At 33.4% G+C, this 26,506-nt stretch overlaps 1 protein-coding gene across 1 annotated transcript in view; it reads right to left on the bottom strand.

Annotated features, from left to right (window-relative positions):
• The window catches only part of LOC142983238 (zwei Ig domain protein zig-8-like), a 144,630-nt gene that overhangs the window by 24,518 nt on the left and 93,606 nt on the right, over positions 1-26,506 (bottom strand). Inside the window, exon 2 of the mRNA XM_076130148.1 lies at positions 19,489-19,672. Coding sequence (XP_075986263.1) covers positions 19,489-19,594 — 106 coding nt within the window. The 5' untranslated portion in view covers positions 19,595-19,672. The remainder of the gene's footprint in view (positions 1-19,488; positions 19,673-26,506) is intronic.

Genomic DNA, 26,506 nt, shown 5'->3' with positions numbered 1-26,506 from the left:
GGCAATGAAGCCGTGACAAGGTCGGAATGAGAGCGAAGAGCGTTTGAAGAACAAAGTGTTACGAATTAAGTGCATTTTCTAAGCAAGCCTTATTTGTATCAAAAGGATTAAAATAATATTGACTGACTAAAACTAAACTGAAAAATATATTTAGATACGTTGTTTTTGATATATTTTAGACATTTCTGAAGCTTTTGTCGCGGGAATTCGGAGGTGGACTTTGGTTTAATAAAGTCATTTGAAAGCTAAATCCAGCATAATAATTGTGTAGAATTGAATTTCATATTAAGCTTTTATTAACGTTATACATAAATCATTTCTCTATTAATAAAATTCGTACGACATTTTTTGCAGTAGTTTTAAATTTTATTGCAAACAGTCATGTGACGACAGAGGATGTGATTTTATTGTTCTATTCTAAATAAAACAGAAGCAAGTGTTATTCTAGTTACATTTTTAAAAGAGTGGACACTTTTTAAACATATTTGTTGAAGCTCTCCACTAGCTATTAGTTATATCGGGTCCTGCCTGAGTTCGCATAAATTTTACGTTCAGCTGTTTAGTGTTTGCAGTTGTAACTATATTGATTTAGTGCAGAATTTTCGTGACTCTGCATTGTATGTTTTGAGAGTCTGCCTCCGTGGCGCAGTGGTTTAGGTCGCCACGCCGATACCACTGCAACGGGAGGTCGTGGGTTCGATTTCCACACGGGACAATTATTTGTGGATCGCACAAATAATTGTCCCGTGTGACAAAAACCAAATGACACATTCCATATTTATCTTCAAGGCCCAATGCAGATTACTCGACATTACCTACATTAGAAACCGAAGCATATCCAGTATTTGCGTGTTGTTCATTTGAATGTATAATATTGCTTGCCAGTAGGTCGTTTCTGATCGACGAATTATGCATTCGTGTTCCAAAAAGGTAGACAAAACAATGATTTATTGTACTACGGGTCAGGGACGAATCAGGAATGATTGGGGGCGCTGACAGAATTTTATGTTGTGCGGGTAGATGGAGATTTTGTTATCAGATTTGCTGGAGGGTAGAGGAAGAAAAATGATGGGGAAGTGGTTGTTTTATATTGTTGTTGCTGTCGAATGATAAATATTAAAATATGCATTGTTTCGTGAAACAATAGCTTCTTTCACTGCATAAGAAAACCAACTCAGATGAATTTTAGAAGGTTGATAGATTGTAATCAAATTGTAACAGGCAAAATTTTTTACTAAAAGCTGCCAACATAGACTAAATTGTAAGTCATAAAATAACAGTGTTAAGTTAAATATCATTTAAAACCGTAAATCTCGGGACCTTATCGTGTAGCTAAGTGAAGCGCTCTTATTAGACTGCGAGATAAATGGAGAGCCATTTAACAAATTACCCGATGACTGTACAAAATGCCGTGTTCAAATATTTTGAAATATATATTTTAACAAATATTTTTTGTATTTTTTCACTTTCATAAAATTAGCTTCACCAATCATGTGTAATCCAATCGAAATGTGAGGCAGCAAATAAGGTATCGTAAATCTAAAACTGACATCCTTTTTAAGACCCTTTTAGCAATTTTAACGACTATCATAAGTTTCAATATTTGACCTAAACGAATAAATGAATTGATTTTGATTTAAAAAAAATATGAAGTATCTGTATGAAACTAGTTGTTAGCTGACACAATTTTCTTGGAATTAAATTGATTATTTAAAAGGTCAAGGTCAAATCACTAATTAAAATCTCAAGTTCAGAACATCTTGCCAAATGAACATTGAATTTTTATAGGTTTTTTATATAATAGTAGAATAACAAGTCAAAATTAAGCCAACATTTAATGAATTCAAACGCAAAATACCATCAAACTTTATCAAAGGACAATTCTCTGTAGCAACAGTAAACCCTGCTCAAAATAGCAGAGCAAATTGTATCGAAAAATGCATGTTCAAAAGCTTGAAGCACACTAAACAGTATATAGTGCTATTTAGCAGGTAGAGTGCACTAAAGGGACACTTATTCAATTACAGCCATACCATCTAGTTTTCTAGTGAACATACTCCAGTACTAGCTTGCAAAAATGATTCTGATAATGAACTTATAAGCGTTGCGAAGGTGTTGCGATAGCATTTTTTGTCGGGTTTGCTGTTTTGAGGAGAGTATTATTAAAGATAAGCTTCTTTAATAGTTGTTAGTCCTTTGGAAAAATAAATTAAAACAGTTTACTTACATCTAAGGGTGTATTTCAATAGCGCAAGTGCTTTTGATAAACACCCCTAGATGTGGTTAAAATGAAAAAAAATTGGAACAAAAAAATGCTAGTTTATTAGAGAGCTTTCCTATGTCCCTGAAACTAATATAATCGCAGTAACACAGCTCAATTATAAATACTCAGAATGTTAATTTGTGAGTTAAGTTTTTCTTCTTCGGTTTGAACCTGAAAAACATTCTACAGAAGTGCAATTATTTCCAAAGGACTTCGAGTTATGTATTATGTTATGGACCGGCAGTGAACAACAATTCATGAAATAGGTACCGGTACTGAGATAATTATATTTGTAATCTGTGAAAATCTAAATCTCTCACTCTCGTAGGTCGAGTAACCCAGTGACCATTTACCAACCGGTAAGCCTCGCTATGAGCACGAATACCCAGTCATTCAAACAGTCTCATATGTAACCGAGTAATACGAAACATACCCACACCCTCATACCTCACCGTGCCCTGCTTATTAGACCATCCTTATGATCGTTCAACCGTTACGATATGATATACACCTATATTTAGAAGCTATTAAGAGATTAATGTATGTATAACGATACTGTAGAGACGAAGCCACTTAGTACTTTTAACAATGAAATAGATAGGTCAATGACCGACTGTAGTCACGAAATGTATTTCGTACTTCGTGGAAATCTTGTCAGGTAACTAAGGCTTCTCGAGGGTACTAATAGTAAGCTGTGTAAGTGTTATGTAGGTAAAGAACTTAAACCTTATAAGGTTAAACACCTCGTCTTTTCAGAGAAAAGTACGGTAGGAGAAATTGAGTTTTTGGTTCAAGACATAAGAAGAAATATCGCTTAGATATACCATATTCCAATCTTATTATAAACTCTGCATAACTTATCACTCTTACGACTTTTCACATAATGAGATGTCGTAAGTTTAAGTAAGAAATAGTAGACAATCATTTTCTCTTAATTTAATCTACAATGATAAATGTCTTGAGAAATTATTATCGCCTTCAAATGACTACAATCCCTAACCAAAATACATTAACGAAGGGAGAAGTTGCTAAACTCTCTTATAATACGCTATTACCTTCTTATCAACCCTTTCCCATCTCCCCAATAAATTCAACCCCCTCATTACGACCCCAAAACTAAAATATGTCACGTAAATATAATTTTTATTTTAATATTCGCTAACAACATAACCCCACCTTTACGAAGCTCATAAAGGCTGTATATTACACCGACGTGTAATGCGGAGTGTTTGTTGAACGGCAAAACTTTTATAATAAAGATGCCTAAGTGGATGACGGTGTATAGGAGGGAAAAGTGGTTGCCGTCCCAGAAGAGAACTTCAACTGTACTTGGCCAGTTTATGTGGTGATATGTTAATGGTCACACCTGATGGCAAGTGCTTAGTGTTTTATGCTAAGTACGTTAATGTATTTTCAAGGGCGAATCAAGTTATGACTAAGATTCTGAATGTATTAAACTTTTTAAGTCGCTGTAAAACATCAACCTGTATGTTATGTACATGTTGTTGTCTTTTTTTCGTTTACTGTTTTTTTCATTTTTTACTCGAATAGAGGCGCAAACTTAAAATATTTTCATTTTTTTACGACCTAGTAACTTCTCTTCCTAAACTAACTCTTAAATAATACTATAATCACAAATACATATAACCATAGTACATTTAAAAAACCCATCAATTTGTTATAACAAAATCTACAGCAGCATTATACTCTAAAATTTCCTACTAGACACACTTGCAACAAGTTAGTCTATCAAATCACTAATCATAACGATCTTAATCGCCTACAATACAATATGAAACAGGACATTGTTCTAACCACAACAGTTGACCGCTCCATTGATTGACCGCATTATGTTATTAATGCACTACTTGATACGTTGCTTCAATGATTATGAGATACGTTAGTGATTTATGCAGATATTTATTATAGTATTTTCAATAGTATATAATAATAGAGACAATATTAAAGAAATACAATTCAAACAATTATTCTAACAATTACAAAAAAAATCTCATGCCCCACTGCTGAACAAGGGTCTCCTCTCGTAATAAAGGAGAAGGTTGAGTCCACGTTTAAAAAATATGATTATTTATTTGTTTTCTTGTTTTATTAGTAAGTGAACCAGTGCACTAAAATCATATAATTCAACAACACGAACTGCCTAATGAATAGGAAATACGAAATTACCTGAACTTTCGAAGGAAAATTTTATTTGGGAAATTTAGAAGTTTTGTTTCAAATTAAGTTCAATAAAAATAGTTTACTAAAAGTTTTGTCACGTTGATCCGATATGAAAATGCCGTCTTACAAATCGTAGGCACGCAAATAATAACCATTAACTCATAAATATATTAGTATCATTACGTAATACATCACTAAACATACAAAATTTGCTTAAAAAAAGGCATCGCACGTCAACACACTCAAATATACAGTCACATAAGACCCGCATATCACACGGAGATAACCTTTATATGAATTCTCAGCACACCTCAGGGACCCGCGCTCATAACATTGAGCGAGTTCTGACGTATAAATGTCTGAATTCCTATGATTATGTCTATTTTTACAGCCGCGCCTTGAAACCAGGAAGCTTGAAGCGTTTAGTTTTCGTTATGTTTCATGTTTTTTTATGGTGCTGTTAGTTATTGCTATTGGGGAATTGGTTTTTATTTTTTGCTATAATGTGGTCCGTTTTCTTAAATTATCTGTCACAGTAGAGATTTTAGTTCTTGCACCATAAGTACATATTTCAACTTTAGTCGAAGTAACTCTTGTTTGGATTCAATTCTTGAAAAAAAAAAATAGTTTCAACATGTTCACTTTTGCTTTGGGGATTCTTTTTGTGAGAGCATTTCCGTAATCTTATTATTGTTGAGTAAAATATTTAGTTAATTTAAGAATAGTATATGTTATAGATTACGTTACTTTCGAGAGTCCTTCCACGAAATAACCTACTCTTTCTCCTTACCAGAATAAGGAAAGTAACACGGAACAATCTTGTACTTAATTTACCAGAAGATTATGTAAAAGCAGCAATTCCTATTACAATTCATTTACGTATTGTGCTTAGTTTACCGCCATATTATACAGATCTGCAAATGGAACAAAATCAATTTCTATCCGAACAGTAATCTCCTCAGATTTTAATTGGAATTCTAATCTGAATTGATTTTCATTCAGCGTCGAGTATAAAAATACCGTTTATGAGTTGCTCGCCGTTTCCCAAAAGATTCAAGTGAATTTACTTTTTACTGCTTCATTATTGTCCATGAAGACTGTTCTATAACTAGCTGCTTAGTAATGTCAGGAAAATAAAATCAAATCCGTATTATTCTGCCATTTCGCTTCTTTCTTTTTTAGTTGAAAAATCTTAAGGTTACCTTATAATTGTTTAGTTAGGTGTGATGTAGTTCTGGTTTTCGATTTTTGTACGATTGTAGATTACAACAAAAAAAAAGGGGGTTTAACTTTACAAAAAAGAAACAGAAAATAGAAAAAGAGAGCTATGAAAGGATCGCAGTATAACGTTTTATGAAACTAAACTAAGATCTCTACAAGAGTGACAGAGAAATCATTACTTTAAATTCTTAAATACGCAAGAATGCATATACAATAGATACTAATATAACTATACGATATAAAACTATACGCATACAATACTAATGATAAATTACTATCTTCATATATGCAGAAACTATTTTAAAGAGACAGAAATATATACCATTGAAAACCTTTACTTAAAGTGGATTTGGCCAAATGGAAAAGTAATAACAGAATTATACCAAGTCTGATCAAACGAGTTTAATTAAACAAGTATTTTAGTTGATCCAGTTGTAATACATTATACAAAGTTAACAATATCACTTAACCATCAGCTGACCGCAAATTAAGTCCGTGTCTAATTTCAATTAATCTAATTAGTTACATAATAGCCGTGTTACTCGGACGTTGTCATGTTATCTGCTTAGGTACTGTTTTAATCCTGTGGCATTTTATAATGTACTAGATTTTCGTTTGCAGCTCCTTTGGGATGTGATTTAAAAAATATTCTTTCTTAATGCTCCTGTACCAAATTTTGTATTTGAACCAAATTTCAACTTTTTACGCTCAGTAGCTCCTGACTATGCGTTGCACGTTGTCCGTCAATCAGTCAGTCAGTAACTGAAGACTTTTATTTAACTCTAATTTCGACTTCACTCACGTGAAATAAATTACCGGGGTAAAAAGTGCATAATCCTATGCGTTAATCCAGGTTACAAGCTATCAGTGCAATCCGTTCAGAAGGCTTTTCGTAAAAAAATAAAAAAAACATACATACATTAATTGTGAAAAACTTTCGTATTTATAATATTAGTAGGATTAGTCAGGCATGTCAGCAGAATAACCATTAACAGTCACAATCATTTCTGTAGTTAACACGATATTGATCTGCGTGCAGACTTACCATCCTTCGAGAGTCCGAGGTTTTGTTCAAAAGAGGTGGTATTAATATTATCTCTAATACATAAACAACTTCGAAAAGTCGTGGGTGTGCCTAGGTTTAGTATCCTCGACCATTTGCGTGGGCGATGGAACTTTATCTTAGTATAAACTAGCTGACCCGCGCAACTTCGCTTGCGTCACTTAAGAGAGAATGGGTCAGAATTTTCCATGTTTTTGTAACACTTTTTACTGTTACCTACTCTGCTCCTATTGGTCGTAGCGTGATGATATAAAATATGCTTTTTTTTTCACGAAAAATATTCTCAAAATTATTTATATCTCTTATTATAGCGAAGTCGCGCTGAGGCATATCCGCCATTAAAACAGTTGCCATGGCAACGGAATTTTGTTAATTCAATGTCATTATAATATTGATTTTTCGCGACTTCGTTGAATTTTCTGAATTTTCCCGGGAAATGCGTCATTTTCCCGGGGTAAAAAGTAGCCTATGTCCTTTCTCGGGTATCAAAATATCTCCATACCAAATTTCATGCAAATTGGTTCAGTAGTATAGACGTGATTGAGTAGCAGACAGACAGACAGACAGACAGACAGACAGACAGACAGACAGACAGACAGACAGAGTTACTTTCGCATTTATAATATTAGTATGGATATTTTATTTTAGACAAAAGTTATTCTTTTGTCTAAAATTAAATATTTATACTGTTAAAAGATGTTTACAACACATTTAGATCACACTTAAATCGATCTGCACTCATTAGCAATACATATAAGAAATTATCAACAGAAGTATTATTTTATGATTGACTGCCTCCCTAGCGCAGTGGTTTAGATCGCCGGGAGGTCGGACATTGCGTCGGGAAGTCGTGGGTTCGATTCCCACACGGAGCAATTATTTGTGCGATCCACAAATAATTGTGTTGGGTCTGGTCGTGCTTTGTGTCTATTGTTTGTATGTTTGCAAAAATCCTGAGCAATTCCTAATGCGAGAGTTATCTTTCAAATAAAAAAGTCCATTTCCTAACTATCTCAATCAGAACCTTTCGCTTTCATCGTCATAATTGAATTTCCTAGAAAAGTTAAGACAACTTTTATATCTCCATCGATCTTTTATCTCTGTTCAGGTGTTTCTGTATTTTTTATTCTACGCCCGGGAGATGTCTTTAATAATTTATGGCTGTCTGATCCCTCACTGAGATGAAAAAGTATCGTCATTTATTCATCCTGACTCGATTGCGGTAAAACAGCGGTATAGTTGACTGGTTATTTTAACGTTGTCAAAGGCTTCTTATAAATAATGTTTTCATTGAATAGAAAATATTTTTGTTTCTTTGGTTTAGAATTTATGAAAGGCTGACCTTGTTCTGGGTTTCTTTTATCTGGTAATGTATGGAATTCGTTTATATTTAGGTCTTGTATTTGAGCTTCTAAGATTCTGGGCTTAATAAATTGTAGTAGATTAAGTAACCTCGAAACTTACGTGCTCTCTATTTGTTGGTGAAAATATTCTGACTACTTCAGTAAACGTAGAAACACTATGTTTTAATTATTATTTGTTTCCAGGTTTCTTTTCGGTTCCTTTACTTTCCTTCCAAATTTCCAAAAAACTACCACATAAAACTCGTTTATTATACATTCAATTTTCATTCCAAACCTTCTTGCTAGTAATCTAATATTTTCTGTCGTACAAAAACACTTTGAAAAACAGGAATATAAAATTCTAGCGAAATAACGAATTACAAATGGCTGAGCCTATTTCAAGTACTCATTATTTCTAAATGATACCTCAAAATACGAAAAGAACTCACTTCTTTTATTTTTATGAAGAACTTAAGTGTTCTCGAAGCATTTAGTGTTAAAATTCCGAGTAATCTAATCTAAAACGCTAGGCTGTAAAGTGCAGAATCATTTTTAGTAATGCCTTTAATATAAAGATAGGTAAAGTGGTGATTTTAGAAGCTTTAAAAGGTCCTCAAGTCGTAAGCGAGGGAGCGAGTATTTTGAAGTTGATGTCTATGTCTTGCTGATTGTTATCATGGCTTTATTTTATGATCATTTACTTTATTTATTACTGACAGTAAAAATAAGATGTTGACGCGTTGAAGATGGCTAGTTAGTTATAGTCACCAAATAAGGCAAGAATTCATTGCAAGCAAACATTTCTTGCTTGTTATCTTAGATACTTAAGCTAAATTAGGTACTTGGGTATGTTTTTCAAAATAACTGTACTACGCAGCATTTAGTGTATTTTTTAAACACATTCGTATTTAAGCTTAACATAATTTTGCCAATGTTTACATTGCTGGCTTACATTGTACTTAATATTAGGTTGGGGAAAAAGTCTTTTCGCATTATGGTATGTATGAACTATATACAATATATAATTGAGTATTTTATAAAAGTTTAGATCCACTTTATTTGTCTATTTTTGAATTATATGTACATATATTATACCTTTAAATAAATAAATACTTGACTAGAAACACTCAGGTAAAGTTGTTACATTTCGATTCTTAAATCTAATCATACCTAACACATTTGACTTTCAATAACTATAAACTCCTTATCAAAACTTCGCATTGTTTTCTATAACTCACTTATTACCACAAGTATCAACCGAGCCCTTATACATCATACCATCGTCTCAACATAAAAGCTGTTCATTTTAATAAACTACCAAACTTATGATGTAAATCGCGTGCGTCAACAACTAAGGCACGTGCAACAACAATATGGTAGTTTCAAAGATCACTATCGTTTCATAAGTGCGTATCCGTGACTACGGACAATGAAGCCCTTTGCTTCAATCGACACTTACAACTTGAGGGAAACCGGCAAAATGCTCTAGTGTAATAAAGGATACAGAAATTTTGATTCAAAGGTAAACATATTTCGTATTCGTGTTGTTTGTTTCGTGTAGTTTTCTTTTTTTTTTTTTTTTTTTTTTTTTTTTTTTATCTTGTTTTTTTAAAAAGACAACTCCCGCACTAAGAATTGCTCTTGTGTCGCGGGGACTTTTACAAACATACAAACAACGGACACAAAGCACAACCAGACCCGAAACAATTATTTGTGGATCGCACAAATAATTGTCCCGTGTGGGAATCGAACCCACGACCTCCCGTTGCAGTGGTATCGGCGTGGCGACCTAAACCACTGCGCCACAGAGGTTATATAGGCAAGTTATATAAAGTGTACAATTAGAGGATACATCTCTTACCAGTATATTGTTGTTATGTAACATAATTTTATCTACATTTCTAGTTAATTAATACTTTATAACTCTTGCGTTGTCATTCTATGAAGAAAAATAATGATCAATGTTTATTTAAAAAATATTGCTTGAAGCCATGTAATATTTTAGCGACGTCAAAAGCCTTTCGGGCAGCTTGAACAACTTTGACACTAGGTTGACCACTAATCAGGCGATAAAATAAAAATAAAAATTGTTATAAATGTAATTAAAAAACGTGTCAGATTATTGATAAAGCGTAGCTTGTTAAGTAGTTTTTCAATTTGTTTGATACCGTACTGTAGTTATATCAACGATTAAAATATCAACAATTATGCCTCAGCATAAAATTAAACACCCAACGCGTATCATTAATTTTCAAATTATAATTCCTACTCAGCTATCAAAGTAATCATACCATTCGCAATAATATCGCGATTTCCAGTCGAAAATCAACGATATTTATTTTAACTTTGCAAGTCAACAGAATTCTTGAACAAATCAACGTTTGTTCGAGAAAATCCAGTAATTAGTTGAGTTTCTTCGACTTTATAACTCGTCTTACCATTTTCACAAATATTGCTTTTACGCAGATTAAGTTAATGTGTGGAAATGACATTGCTTAAATTAGTTGAAGCTTGTATTTAATTTCTGTTTATTATTTCGCCGAAATTAGATGTGCTTGCTTGATTAAAGTTTTGAGATTAATTAAAATAATTTTGAAATGTTCGTCTATCATAAACCATGAAAATATGACTCTAATTATGTAATTCTTAGAAATTAGTTTAGTCAACACTTAAAATCGAATACCGTATATATTCGAAATCACATTTTCAACACGATATCACAGCCCTTCATATCACTAAAACACATAATTTAAATTCCAACAATTAAAATCTTTTACAGCGACCCAAATTTCATTAGCAACATCGGAGCCCGTGGAAACTGCGCTCAAAACCCAAACAGTTTTACATTTTACCACTTCCATCGGCCACTATCCCCGCGTTCACTAATGAAACACATTAATAACATCTGCGCTCACTAAAATGTCTTTTGTTTCTTGCGATTTCGGAAATTGTACCCTCTTTTGTTTTGTTACATCCAGTTAATAACTAGGCCGTAGGAATTATTGTATACATAACGCTATGGAAAAGGCTACGGTCGCAAATCTGGCCGGTTTATGTGAGCGAAATTATAGGGGTGAGATTGTACTGTCTACGAGTATGTTGCGAAAGCTAGCTTATGTACTGGAATATTAGAATTTGATATTATTTATTACTTTTCTGATGTAACACTAATATTTTATCATCGTGAGTAGTAGTCGTAACAGGCGGTCCTGTAAGAGAAGATGTGAATGAAGCAATGGAAGTATAATAGGAAGTAAATTTTTTTTGGTCTCTTCCTACCCCTATGGAAACAAGGCGTGACTTTATCTATGTATGTTTGTCTGTCTTGCGTGACAAAACAGTAAATGTGCCAGGAAATAAAAAATATATTTAAATAATCACGCTAGTGTCGCAAAATGTGCTAGAAGATACTATATGTTTGTTAGATACGTAACCAATTCAGTCAATTGAGTAAATATTGACAAGAAAACCGCATTGTCGGGTGAAGGTACATTAAACAAACAAACAGACATATTTATTACAAAGCAAATATTTGAACTCAAGGCGATCAAAACTGGAACCCTCAATACAGAATATAATATTACACCCCTATTTTCGGTTCACGAAATAGAACAGCAATCCGAAAAATCCGACTCGAAAATAACTAAGATGATTAAAAAGAAAATGTTCGTTAAGCGTGTACGTCGCTTTAATTGGCGCAATATCTGGACTGTAATACGAAATAAAAAACCGGCCAAGTGCGAGTCGGACTCACGTACGGGTTCCGCACCATCGTAATAAAAAAAAAAATAAGCTTCTACCTGTTACCGCTTTTAATATTAAGCAAAAAAAAAACGAAAAAAACACGTTAAATGTATGGGGACCCCTTTAATTTTGTTTTTATTTTTTAGTATTTGTTGTTATAGCGGCAATGGAAATACATCATTTGTGAAAATTTCAGGTTTCTAGCTATCACGATTAGAGGCTTAGTAATAGGGTCCTTTTTTACCCTTTGGGTACGGAACCCTAAAAATGGAAATAAGTTCCATTAGTAGCAAATCGCTTAATTCTACCAGGCTTCCAATTAAGGATTGCTTAGAATGATCACGATTATTTGGAGAAAAAAATGGTATAGCGGACGCGGCCGGGTTTCCTAATTATTTTATTGTTGTAATTATCCGTTCCTGTTTCATCTCCGTTTTATCATTTCGGCTTTGTTAGTTATCGTGTTTTCATTTTGTATTGTGGAAAGTTAAAATATTTTTTATTTGTATTTTCTGAATAAAGAATTATTTTGCCATTACATATTTTGACGTTTGTAAAAGCTTTTCAGTCGTAACGAAGATCGCTGAAGTTGAAATAATTTGCGTAGTACAAATAAAAACAATTATACTAAAAAATCAGCAGACTTTTCTAACAAAAAAAGTAACGTTACAAAAATAAACTCAAAAATAAAATAACTTTTAATTGAAAAACAATTCCAACACTAAAGTTGTTTGCGGCGGACCACCCAAACAATAGGAATCCAAGTTGAAACACACAAACATGACAAACAATATCCAAACGTTGGCCGTAAAATATTCCGAACAAGCGGCGTAGTTTGTGAGTGAATCTATTTGAACAAAATAATCACATTAGTTGGGCAAACATTTGTTGTTTTTGCACAAATATTGTAGCACTCCACGCGTGTTATTTGATAATGGATACGTTTTGATATTCGGAATATTCTTTGCATTTTTTGATGCAACAACGTTACGTATTGTTTTTACACTGTCTGAAAATGAAATAGAAAATAGTGTTTTGCTTGTTACCCGGTACTCGTACGATGGGAACAACGAAACTAAAATTTTAGGTGCATATTTGTTATTGAGTTTCTGTAGGATATGGCTGGCTTGCTATTGGAAATGTGTCCGGAATATGACAATAGTAGGCAATACGATAGGATGTGGGCGTATTAATACACTATTGCCAAAGCTCTCGGGAAGACACAGCCTTGACGTTACGTTATTTCGTGGCATGTTCAGAATAACAAATTTCGCGGTACATTAAAGATTCAACTGTATCAAATGTTGATGTTATTTTTAGTTAACATGATTTGGAAGAAAAATATTTTTTTATGATTTTGTAAGAGGAAATACTTTCCTCCAAAAAATAGTATCGATTACTGACATCTATCTCAGGACTATAGCATCTCATAGAAATCGAATTACATACCAATAAAGAATTAAATTGCTAAACATCTAAATGAATCTATATCGATATCAAGTATTTTGTTATATGTTAACAACTTAATATTCTTAAATATTGAGACCTTAAAGCTAACTATAATTATAAACACAAACGAAACAAAGTAAAGTATAAATAAATTTTGCTGTAAAAGCAGACAAACTTTAGCAATTACACGTTTTGAAAAGTAAAATCGGAGTAGATTTGTAGAAATATCTTAACTAGAATGATGAAATTTGTTGTATTAATATTATATATAACAAAAAAAATCCAATTCAAAAAATCCACCTCAACATTGTAACACATAAACATTCTACAGCACAGTTCTATTCCAGTTCTTAAACAAAAGGTAGTACTTGTTCCACAATAGATCTAAATAGGTCGCTACGACTCACGGACTTCTCTTAACCCTACCTACAGTATAAATACTTTGCTACATTTATGTTACTATCTGACCCTATGTTTACATTCCTATGTAATGGTAAAGGTTGAAACTTTACGTAAAACTTTCCCATTCAATTTTTATTTCTCTTCTGTAGCGCGATTTTCCAGTTCTACCGAATATCGAAAGTTTGACACATAAAATGTACTGAAAATTTTATTCATATGACACTGGTTATGTTTTTATACGAAACCTGTCCATCGCTAACCTATAACCCATACTGGAAGAGATACATTATTCTTGCAAGACGTAAATTTACAAGCATACAAACATTGGATACATTTGTGTTTCCGCACGAATATTCATTTCGTGCAGGAATCGAACCTATGACCTTCGACGGCAGTGCGTGGCAATCTCCATCACTACACCACACAAGCCTTCAAGTCTATTGACTGACTAACAGTAATACACAGATCAAAATAGTGTATAAACATCGGATTAGTAGTTCTAATTAATTACATTAGTTTCCAGTTTTATTAGCCAACTAGCTATAAGTTACTCCTTGAGTCCCTACAAGTGTACGAAGTATCACTTACTAAAACTCCCATGTTTATTAAACTAAACTAACCAACTGTTCGTTGATTAATGCGAAGTACACGACGTAACTAAATCGTGAGGTGCCAAATTAGTTGGTAGTTCTCACAAACTACTGGACAATACCAAGTTTACCTAGTGCTTCCAATTATTCTCAACTATTGTGCTAAAGTTCCCTGATATCTCTGTCTAAAATAGCAGGATAAGGTATGCCATTGTCCTATGTTTAGAGTCTAATTGGCGATTAAGTTTGTACTTATGTGAGGTTGAATTGCTGGTCAATAAATGATCGATTATTAATTAATTTAATTATATTTCAAGATTAATACTCCTTACGATTATTAGCCTTACGACCTAATAGAGAGCCTAAGCATGCATGATATTGAGTATAATTTAAAATTCCATATTTTTTAAATTGAAAAGTCGAATTTTATATTTTGTTTCTCAAACCGTTAAACTGTCATATTCTAAAATATTATAACACAAAAGTAATATGTCTAGTCAAAAGACAAAATGATCACCGTTAATAGACAAAGGTCTTTCTTGTATTGCGTAACTCAAAAATATGAGTCCGTATCACAATTTGGCCAAATGATTCATTCACATTAATAACATCGAATTGCCTGATTTTACAATTGACTTTAGTCATAGGATGATGGATCCGCTTCGTTATCTTCTTGTTCTTATCGTATGGTAAATGGTCAACCTAGTGTCAAAGTTGTTCAAGCCGCCCGAAAGGCCTTTGACATGGCTTAACTACTGTTATCTTAGTAGACAACAACCGGACCGACTTTTTACGTGCCCTCCGAAGCACGGAGACGCCCAGCTCAAATACCACTATGCGGTCACCCATCTATAGAATGACTGCGCCAACGGTTGCTTCACCCACAGATCGTTGTCAGACCGGTGAGCGCAACTGGCTATGGGCGCCTCGCCGCGCTTCGTTATAATACTGTGTATATATGCAAAGCAAATGCCATCTGATTTGACGCAGCTGATTTGCTAATCAGACGCTACGATCGAAGTGGCGGTTCAAAAGCGACATGCTAACGATGATTATGTTTGTATGCTGGTCTAAAGCTCTTAGTTAAAGAGCTCATTTAGATGAGAACATGTTTAAATATAAAGCTTTGTTAATTGAAAATCACTTAATAGGAAATAATTAATAAATAAGTATCCTTCGCATTCAGACACGCTCGCACACTGTCATTTGATTACAAACTTAGCAGAGGTTGTACTGTGGTTACCAAATAATTGATAAACATACTTATATAAATATAAATACATACTTATTTAGAAAATTAACAACCAGGCTCAAAACCGATATTCGCGCTCATGACAAAGATATTATTTTGTATCTATAGTACTAACATTATTTTACTTAAACCCTTTAAAGTAAAGAACAAAAACATATTGATGTTTTTGAGTAGGAGTATCTCCTCTCTGAAGTTGGTAAAAAGTGACAATGATACTAATAAGATTATGTTGCTGATATTGTTTTTGAGGTATTTAAGATTCTATTTCTAGCTATAAACGCTGCGGAAGTACCAAGCCATCCTACACAGACCATCCCACATACATTGAATTAAGGTTAAATAAAATTTGTTGTTATCATTGTAACAAACGAATTTCGCATTTTAACCTATTAAACTGGTAAGAAGGTATCTTTTTAAACTAAAGATGCCACAGCGTGTTAATCCAAGTTCTAGCAAAAGAACTGGCTAGCCAGCGCCGAGTGCAGAATTGATCAAAATCCTATCTTAGCGAATGTAACATCATAACATCCACCTGCATGCCAAATTTCAGCTCGATCCGTCCAGTGGTGGCTGTGCGTTGATAGTCACTATCATTATGTGAGTCAGTCACCTTTGAGTTATATATATTTAGTTTCAATATCGAAATGAGATTCTTGGAGATAGTATCCACAAAAGAGATATATAATACGTAAAGACGCATCACTACAAAATACCAAAACAATGGAGATCACTCAGGCATTTTTGGGCTAACTATTGCTCTAAATGTCTAGCTCTATCGATATTTGCTACTTTATTTGTTGGCCGACTTTCAAAAATGGCCCAAAGTGGATGATCTCCTTTACTTCAAAGAAAGCAATTTTCCAACCAAACGGACTAAACACACATTACAATATACAATGGACTTAATAGTCCAGTAATTCTGAGTTATGGTCAAATTAATGATGAATTAGACAACATTAATTACTATGTTGGCGATGTTGCAGTACAAATGGATTTGACGTGTTTACACACTAACTGTGTGTGAGTATGCGTGTTTTTAATTAAGGTGTGTGCAGGTTGGAGTTTGTATCAGATGATTTTTAATAATTTTACAGATATATGTAAATATTTGCACAGAGTTCTTGCTCTCAGAAACTTATGATAAAACATGATGTACCGACTAATACTCGTACATATGCTTGGTAAAATATTCAACTTCCCTGAGCTCAACCATAGGTTGATACATCTCCAAACATCTCCATGCATCTCCATACATTTCACCATAATGAGTTTAACAGTGTAACCGTTGAAATGTTATAACATATCAGTTAGAAAAGCAGAACCGTACTTGTTAAATGCAAAAACTTAAATGGCATAAGTAACATCATGCCTTAGCCATGATTTTTAAACCGACTAGATATATTGCAGCGACTGTAGTGTGGCCAGGCTTTAATACTGATTACTCCAATAATATATTTACTTTAAAATAAAATCATATCGCAAATACCAACCACAATAAAAATAACGAATGCAGTATATTTTAGTTTTGAAATGCCGACTAATAACAAGCATCCAAATAAACAAATTAATAGAGTGCCAACATAATTTTAACAGAACGCCTAACTTTACCACAACCAGTTTACAGTTGTGCCAAAAAACTATTTGTAACCACATTTGGCATCACTGAAATTGTAATTTAAAGATAAAATTGCATTTTGCAGCCATTGAAAATAGGAAAAAATGTAAATATCAAATGAAGCGCAAAAAGAAACAAAAAATATTCGAGAAGTACGAAATTAATGCAAAAGTTTACTTATAATATTGATTTACTCGGAGGCAGTTTATAAAATACAATCTCTTTAACAACGTTAGCGCCAAGTAATAAGGGTGAGATTATACACAAGTCATAAAACCAAACTTCGGGCTGCTATCGAACAATCCACAAAACGTCTGCCTGACTCCATACTCGAATATGAGACACAGTAATGTCTACAGCACACACTATCGCCGCTACAGGCAGTTTAAATTTACATATTCAAAACAAACACACCCTTTATCTTGTAAATGAAGTTAAAATGTATGATGGTGCATACAATTTTTCGCATTCATGAAATCCTATTTAAAACTACCCTACAGTTTTATTACAGATATCTTTTCCACTTTGAATGGTCTCGGAGTTGAATTACGAAATTAAATTTTCTATGAATCATTTTAAAAATTTGTGAAAGCTGCAATCTAGATGTATTGAGAAGATGAATAGTTATTTAATGTTTTAATTTAGTCAATGTATTAGCTTATTAAGAATATCGGCTTACTAATTCGATATATGATACGTTTGAAATTTAATACGTTTGCTTTATAGAAATACTAAATCACTTACCTACTGAATAAGATGCTTATTTCTGTTACAAAATAAACAAAACACACACACAGGACACAGCTAGGAAGATATTATTTTTTAAAATTTCATGCAATTCAACACATGAACAAAAGTAAGTTTAATAAATAAATCAGAACATCAATTAATCGTCTTGTAATATAAAACCTTTATATTTACAATATTATCGAAGTCTTTGAAAGAATGAAAAATATATTTCATCGACGATTAATACGTGCAATTTTCCTTTAATCTTTCTCTGTATTTTATATAAAAGATGTTGCAACCTTGTTCGTAGTAATGATCATCTTGAGAACACCGGCAATTTTCTTTCCATTGCTCATTGTAGTTAGAGAGAACAACTAACGTTCCATTTTATAAGATAACAATACAGTTTATTATAGCTCGATAGTTAGAGCTATTACTGCTTCTAGTAGTATTCCGTTGTCTGTTCTTGGAAATTCATTGTGGGTATCAAATATAGAAATGATTGCAATGAAATCATATACTCTGTATTTTATTTCACTTTGAATTCTTTTAAAAAACACTTTAATTGACGATTGATAGACAATGAATTAAGGCAAAACATTTAAAGAGTATATATTTTCGGGACGTGTTTTTCCGGCAATTTATTGAAGATTAATACAATAGAAAGAATATTAACCTAAGCCTCTCATCGGCAGTGAAATAATCAAGGGAAAACAGTATTACCTGCCCAACGAAGAAATTTGGGAGGAATCTTTTTGCCAAAAGCTTTTTTCGTAGGCTGTGTCAAGTCAACTCTCCACATAGATGTCCAAGTCGTCGCACTAACGTATTCGTGACCTACTACGACATTGTCGGCCTCTAGTCATCCTTCCAGATCTTCCTTCCTGCTTTAGCGTAGCAGCATAAGTACATTAGAAGTATAAATGGGGATTGACTAGGCCGAATGATTAGCTTCGATCAGTCCACTAACCTTAGAACTTACTACTTCCCTTTCTTCTGGGCTAAAAGTCATAGCCCACTTACACGACTCTGCTACCACCCGACTAATAAAAGGTCATTCAAATATGGGCTGTAAGTCCGTGGCCTTGCGGTATAGTTTATATTGACAACATGAATTAGCAGATAGATCAGTGTCAGCCAGCTGCTTCGGCTGTAAAGCGAAAGCGCGACCGGTAGGCGTGTGGACAGATGGGCGTCAGCTAGCGGTCGCCGCGCGGACTGCGAACTGTCGCCTTGTCTTAGGGCGGTGTTGGGTGGGAGCAGTGTTGGAACAGAGTCGTGTAAATGAGCTTCGACCTTAAGCCTGTAGGGCCTAAGATAAATAATAATAATAATAATAAATATTATTGGACAACTCACACACGGTCATTTGATTCCAAACTAAGCAGAGCTTGTACTATGGTTACCAAATAACTGATAAACATACTTATATACTTCTAAATACATACTTATATAGATATATTTACACCCAGGCTCAGAACAAATACTCGTGTTCATCACACAAAGATTTGTCCCGGGTGGGATTCGAACCCACCACACGCGGCGCTACGGTTGTTGTGGCGAGGTGACCACTTAAACCACTGTGCCAAACGTGCAGTTAAAAACAAAGATAAACAGTGCGATTCTTCATAAATACCTTGACTCTCGTTAAAGAAGCCAAGCACCATGATGACGATGACGACGAGGCCGATCTTGAGTCGGTAGCTGAAGCTCATCGCATGCATGTCGACCCGCCACGTCATCCTTCAGCCTCGTCTCATCCATTCGTTGTAGAGCTTCGTCTCGCCGTGGTGGTAGTACGGGTTACTTGACTGCATCATCTGGAACAAATAAACACTTTGATTAAAACAAATATTCTCCCAATATAAATAATATACAAAAACAGCTCCAGTACTAAGGATGAGTATTCTGTTGCAAGGAACTTTGATTTATTATTTGAATAGAGACAAAATAAATAAAATTAGATACGAAAATATATTTTCTGGATATCTATTCGCATGGTAACAAACAGGTAGTAGGCAATGACTTCATCACTGTGTTGTTACAATCGATTAAATCGATTATATAATGATCGCGCTAAATTAAAAAGCGTTGTCACTACGTATTATCGTTTGCGAAACATAGCAATATCTGTAAGTTCTCGAAAGATGCATCGTTTTATACGCTAGGGACGCTGATCAATTTTTCATAAAGTAACTAGACACTCGGTAGCGATAGTAATAGCCTCCCGATATCATGAAGGTAAATTACACGGTAAGAATTCAAGACGTGTAAATGTTGAACAAAACTTCTTAAATTCTAAAATGTACAACACAATACAGTGTTTTATCAAATCATTTATTCCTTTGACTACAATATCACTACAAAACAAGCCTAAAGAAAACTAATGTTGTTCCCAACTTCTAGCTCATTTCTCAACGCGTTCCTTTATGATGTCGAGCCAAAAGTCTCGCTTTAATGTACCTTCATTTATATCACCGAAATTTTGTTCGAAGCACTTTGTTTATATCACAAGTTACGTACAACTAGTTAGTATTACTTCGTTTCATAATTATCAAGCGAACTTGGACTTTCAAAAGATTACAGAGTTACAAATTAATGTCAAAGTTTGTATCTTAATCAAATATCTAGATTTAAGGGCTCTTAGAACTACCAGTTTTAACAGTACAAGAGCAGAGAAGGGTAATTTAATTATGGTTTACAATAGTTGTTTTAATGTTGATTTTGAGTAATAGTACTTGCTTAGAATACTTAATGATTTAAGATAGAGTGAAAGAAAGCAAATATTTTTATTGTTTCATTTTTTTTTACTTAATTTGGTCAAACATTTTACAGCTGTTCAAATAGCTTGGTGGCATAACGACTTACGAATTGTTACCGGTGCTTGCTTGGACCACCGTTGAGCATGTTTTTTAAATAGTTTTGATAGCAGAGCATACCAAATGATTGCTAATGATCCTGTCACGATGATGGCCACACGCCAACAGATCGTTTGCCTCAAAAGCCTTAGCTTTAAACAACAGCCAATACTATAGCAAACGGTGTATTACAAGAAAAATCTTTTAAATACACTCTAAACTGTGCTAAAAATTATTTAATAAACTCTAGTCCACTTTCCTAGTGACCTATTAATTTAAAAACTAGTTTACGACCCGGTTTTAATTTACGTGCTTTATCTTGTTCAATATCTTGACTTCCAGATATCGACGTGAAATAAACTTCTTTTTAAAGCTGTAATATTTTAAAGACGAATGTAAAAACAGTTTGGGAATATTAATTATTCATATTTGTAGGAATTTATTAAGCTCGCAACACAAATTGGTTAAACTGAATACTTTTTTTCTGAAATGAAATTGGTTTTGTGACATTATTAGATTAATATTATTTCGTAAAAAGTTAATTACTACTGAGTATCAGCGAAACAAGACTTATTTAATTATAGTAGAACAGAACCAAAGAACGCTGTTTAATACGATACCTAAAAACTTTTTCCGTAAAAGTACATAGAGCCTTTTATTATAAAGTAAAAAAAAAAACACATAAATTTGAATATGTTTTAACCTTTCCAAAAATGTGAAAAAGGAATGATAATAAAAATATTTGCTATATGATTTAATAATAAAATAAGCAGTATGTAAATACTTCATTAAGTTTAAGTTAAACAGAAAATTCAACAAAATATAGCTTTAATATAAAAAAAAGTATCATTCAACTCATGTTTTACGATAGGATCTCGGAAACTACGCATTATACGCGTGTCGTTTTGAAAAATGAATGGACAAGCCATTTGTCAAGATCGAGCAAGCTGTTTACAGTAACGATGATACGATACATACATAATACATTTATATTGTTACCCTTTTCAAGTGGAAAATATAACAATGTTATATTACTTTTTGTAGATCCACTGAATTGTGATATTTTTGAAATTTGATTTGCGTATTTTATATACAACACTTAAACTTTTTTTTTACCCCACTACTGTCCTACTGCTGGGCAAGGGTCGCCTCCCAAACGAGGGAGGGAATAGGCTTTAAGTTCACCACGCTGGCCAAGTGCTGTTTAGAAACTTTGCATGCCCTCAATAAATGTATTAAACAAAATTTAGACATACATGGTTTCCTCACGATGTTTTCCTTAATAAGGTTTTCAATTTGGTTATTTTTAATGCATTTCATGTAAAACATATATGGAAGTTTTAAAATTATTTACAGATACCGGTATTTTATAGCTATAGGTCGAGCTGATAATTAAAATAAATTGCTTTCATAAAACATTAACAAGCAATATCACGGTCTATACACTAACGACGTTTCCAAGTATTTACTTTCTTTTCTATTAGAAAACTTTCGCTACAACTTTTACAGTTTTCATTTAATTTTCTTAGAGTTTGTCTTCCTCGTTTTAGTAGTTTAATGAAGGAGTACAGCTGACTTGAAACACTTCGTTCATCGTCAATTTACGGTTGAAGTACTAAAACTGTTTTTATTACTATTTGGTATTATGAGTTGTTTGTAAATTCTAATGACTTACACAAAACTTTAACCAGAGTATATAAGGATGCTAAAATTTAAAACAGATGTGAATGAAGAAAGGGTTTTCTTTAAGGGTCGTTTCTTGGTCTCCGTCTAGACCTACCTAAAAATGCGTTGTTTTATGTATGTATTTATGTAATATTTAAGTCAATATATAATATAATTATCAGTGAACAGTGATAGCCGAGTGATATAAGCTGGTACCTCCCACGCAAGTTGCTGCAGGTTCAAACCCGAGGTAGCACACCAATGACTTTTCGGAGTTATGTGTGTTGTAGAAATAATTATCACTTGCTCTAACAGTGAAGGAAAACATCGTGAGGAAACCTTGCATACCTAAGAGTTCATTAGAAAAGTTCTTAAACTCTTGACTTAAGGCCTAACCCCTCCCTCATTATGGAAGGAGACCCTTGCCTAGCAGTGGGACAGTAATTGGTTAAATTTATCCTGAAACATCAGTCTACCAACTAAGATAGAGTCACAATTAAGATCTCATCACTTAATATCATGCATGTCCAGAACTAATTACGAACTGAAGTTTTAGACCTAACAACTCTGCAGCAGTTTCGTGCATACCTTAGCCAAATATTGGCTCCAGTGCTTAGAGACTAAGGGAGTTGAACATTACGATCGCATTAATTTGAAATGAGAGTTCTTGTGTGTTGATTTAGATGTATGGAGCGAAATTTAGTTGGCTTTTATATGAGCATCTTTCTAGACTACTGATATTTGCATCATCACTTTTTTTTTTAGACATCTCTCGCAATAAGAATTGCTCTTGACTTGCGACTTTTACAAACAACTGACACAAAGCACAACCAGACCCGAAACAATTATTTGTGGGTCGCACAAATAATTGCTCCGTGTGGGGAATCGAACCCACGACCTCCTGACGCAGTGGTTTTGGCGTGGTGACCTAAGCCACTGCGCCACGGAGGCAGTCAAAGGCACTATCTTTGAATAGTTATTTGAAGTCTTAAAGTAGTTCTTGAAAATGCTAAAATTACGTCTCTGTGGTGCAATTGGTAATGTATCCGTCTGTTGATTATGGGGTCTCAGCAGTAGCCCAGAGCTTGGTAACGTGCCTTAAACTTGCTGATGGTGAAATGTGGATGTATGTCCTAAGCTTCTGCACATCTACACGTTAAGGTATAACAGGCGTGATATGTTTATAAAAGGTTTTATTTTTATGAAAACTAATCAAACAATACTAGTGATACGCACAACTTAAAAGAAGAATCCTTTTTTATATCTTAAATATTTATTTTGTCAATAACAATATTGCTTGTTGTTTTCAAAGTTGTCCACAAAGCGCTTTCAAGGCCTCATTTGTCTGGCCTTGGGTATAAAACATTAAAATTCGAGCTGTGTTTTAGAAGCCTCAATGAGTAATTGATACAAACAAGTCTAGACGTAATATAAATACGACTAATTTATTAATATTATTGTTTATTTATTTTATGTATTATTTACTATACGAGTGATGAGGCAAACATGAGCTTTTTAACCGACTTCAAAAAAGTAAGCGGTTCTCAATTCGGCTGTATTTTGTCATGACATATTGCATGTAAAGCGCTAACTTAACTAGGTGCGATGCTTTATTACAGTTAAACTGAAACACCCAGTTTTAGTGAAATTAATACATAAATCTGTGAACAAAATGAAATTAACCTGCGATTGAAACAGCCGCAGGTTAAGGAACATTCAATTAAGTAACTCAAATTTATAAACGACGTTTTTATCACTGATTAAGTGAATTAAAATCACTTACCGCAGCAATTATGATACAAGTACCTATGCCTTATTTTATATTTATTAAGTATCCTTAAGTGCCATAAAACTTAACCAAAAGTACCAAGTTTTAAAAACACCATTATTCTTATCCATATTTTTATCTTAACCCTTCCAAAACGAACAATAACGATAAATTACAAAACGTTACTTAAAGAGACAGGCGAAATCTGCTTAAGATGTTGCAATCGCTAATCTCTAAGCTAAAACTTTTCAATTAATAAGTTTAGTGGGAGCTTGAAGTTCCTTCGGGCCATTTAAGCAGTCTTTCAGAATCGCCACCGTGCAACTTTTAATGTCTTTCACAGATTCCCTTTGTGTACCACGGTTGAGTGGGCAAACAAAAAATTGGTCAAGACTGAACTCGGAATATTAAAGGTTTTCGTTCCTCGTTGAATGCGAGAACGTGAATGTAAACGTTTAAAGAATGTGAGAATTTTTGATGGTTTTTGTAGCTGGGATTTAATAAACTTTTATTATTTTTAGCTATTTGTTAAATGGATAAACTTTTGATACATCACTAATTGTAACATCCTATGAAACAAATTTATGTTTATCTTTTATCTTCAAGGAAGACGAAGCTCAGAATCTGTTTCTTTAAAATCAATAGAGTTATGCGTTTATAATTAAAAAATTTATGGCCACTCGATTTTAAAATGAGGTGAAATAAAAAACTTAAAGGCATATAACATTTTCTCTTGGTTACGCACCTATTCAATCTCATGTCTCTCGTATACCGCCTGGCTCCATAGACCTCACTACTCAAATAAAAACCAACAAAACAATATGTAATGTATAGTTACAACAACTAAAACTAACATTAGATACTCCACTTATATCTTATTCCCTCGCGTATCAAGAATATATAAAAGGAGGTCTTATATAGCAACTCGCAAAGTAAATCAGCACAGACAAAAGAGAGGGTTCCGATCAATCTCCCGCTGAACTCTAACGTCGTTAGATGGTGCGGACATCCCGTGGAAACGATGGAAATTCCCAATGGAATTTCAGCTTTATGTAGTATACTTGGTAAAATAGCTACGTACGCTCCGTTTGTTGGATACAAGTTGGGAACTTTTGCGTTGTAAACACATTCTGAAACTGGTTCGAACTGCTAAGTGGAAATTGTTTTAGTTCGCATTATAAATTATTTTATTGTTCAATTGTTGTTTGTTTTATTTAAGATATTTAGATATTTATTGATTTGACATTTTGATGTTGTTTGCTTCACTATTTATAGGTAAGGATCTCCCGATAGTGTCACTCCTAATTACCTTCATAAAAAAAATCTATAGGTACATTCAAGCACTCTTATTTTCTGCTTGTGACAAAATGATGTTCAGTACAATGATTAATACGACTCAAAAATACAGTTTAATAAATATGCAATTACTTACTCAATATTATTTTAAATTTTTGCCGTCTTATCTTTAAACAATTTTTTGTTTAACATATTATTTATTGCATTTTTTTCTCTAAATTTCTTTGAACCATGTAAAACAGTATCCAAACCACTCATATTAACGAATAGCTTTAGTATTTTAAGCCAATTAACCATGTATTTTTCAGACCAAAAAATATTTGACTATCTAAAAACTCACTTATTACCTAAGCAAGAATGCCAGCTAGCAAAAGAACAGCTACAGAATTCACACACAAGTATACATAAACGTGAAGTAGTAGGTGCCTCGCCTCGCGAGTCGCATCCATTTTCGCGTTGAAGCAAAAAAATTATCCGAACAATGCCGTTATGAGAAATTTTTGTTATACACTTTTGCACTTATTTCTAGAGGGAATAGTAATGTGTCTGTTTAGAGCCCAAGGCTTTTATGGTAAGTGTAAACTTTTAGTGTCATTTGTGTAAAGGTTTTCGGCTGCAAATATTTTTAGGAGTTTATTTCCTTTGTATATGGATGAAATTTTAAGGTGTTTTTGATGGGAAGACTATAATACTGTTTTATGAAGGTTTGAAGATAGGTACTTTTTATATAAATGAAATAATATATTATGTATATAAGTTTCTACCGTAAGGGCTCGGCTCGTGGTGAATCAACGATAATTTAACCCATGTATTTTGCAATTCTGACTATACTGCCTAGACGTGAAGTGAACCAAAGTAATTAGAATCAACCTAATTTTTATACACTACAGAAAGGTTTTCTACTTTGACACAACAAGAAAATAACGTTACGTAAACTACAATATTAGTCCCTAAGCCCTTTTCATACCAATTAACAGCACATTTTTCTGCTACAACACAATCATACCCTGCCATCAACCCTAACACGCTATCTCAGTTCCATTACAAAAGGTACCTAGAACGTCTAC

Source organism: Anticarsia gemmatalis, chromosome 23 (genome assembly GCF_050436995.1).
Source record: "Anticarsia gemmatalis isolate Benzon Research Colony breed Stoneville strain chromosome 23, ilAntGemm2 primary, whole genome shotgun sequence".
In the NCBI taxonomy this organism is placed as follows: domain Eukaryota; kingdom Metazoa; phylum Arthropoda; class Insecta; order Lepidoptera; family Erebidae; genus Anticarsia; species Anticarsia gemmatalis.
The sequence above is the reverse complement of the archived record's forward strand: the minus strand, read 5'-3'. Positions and strand labels throughout refer to the sequence as shown.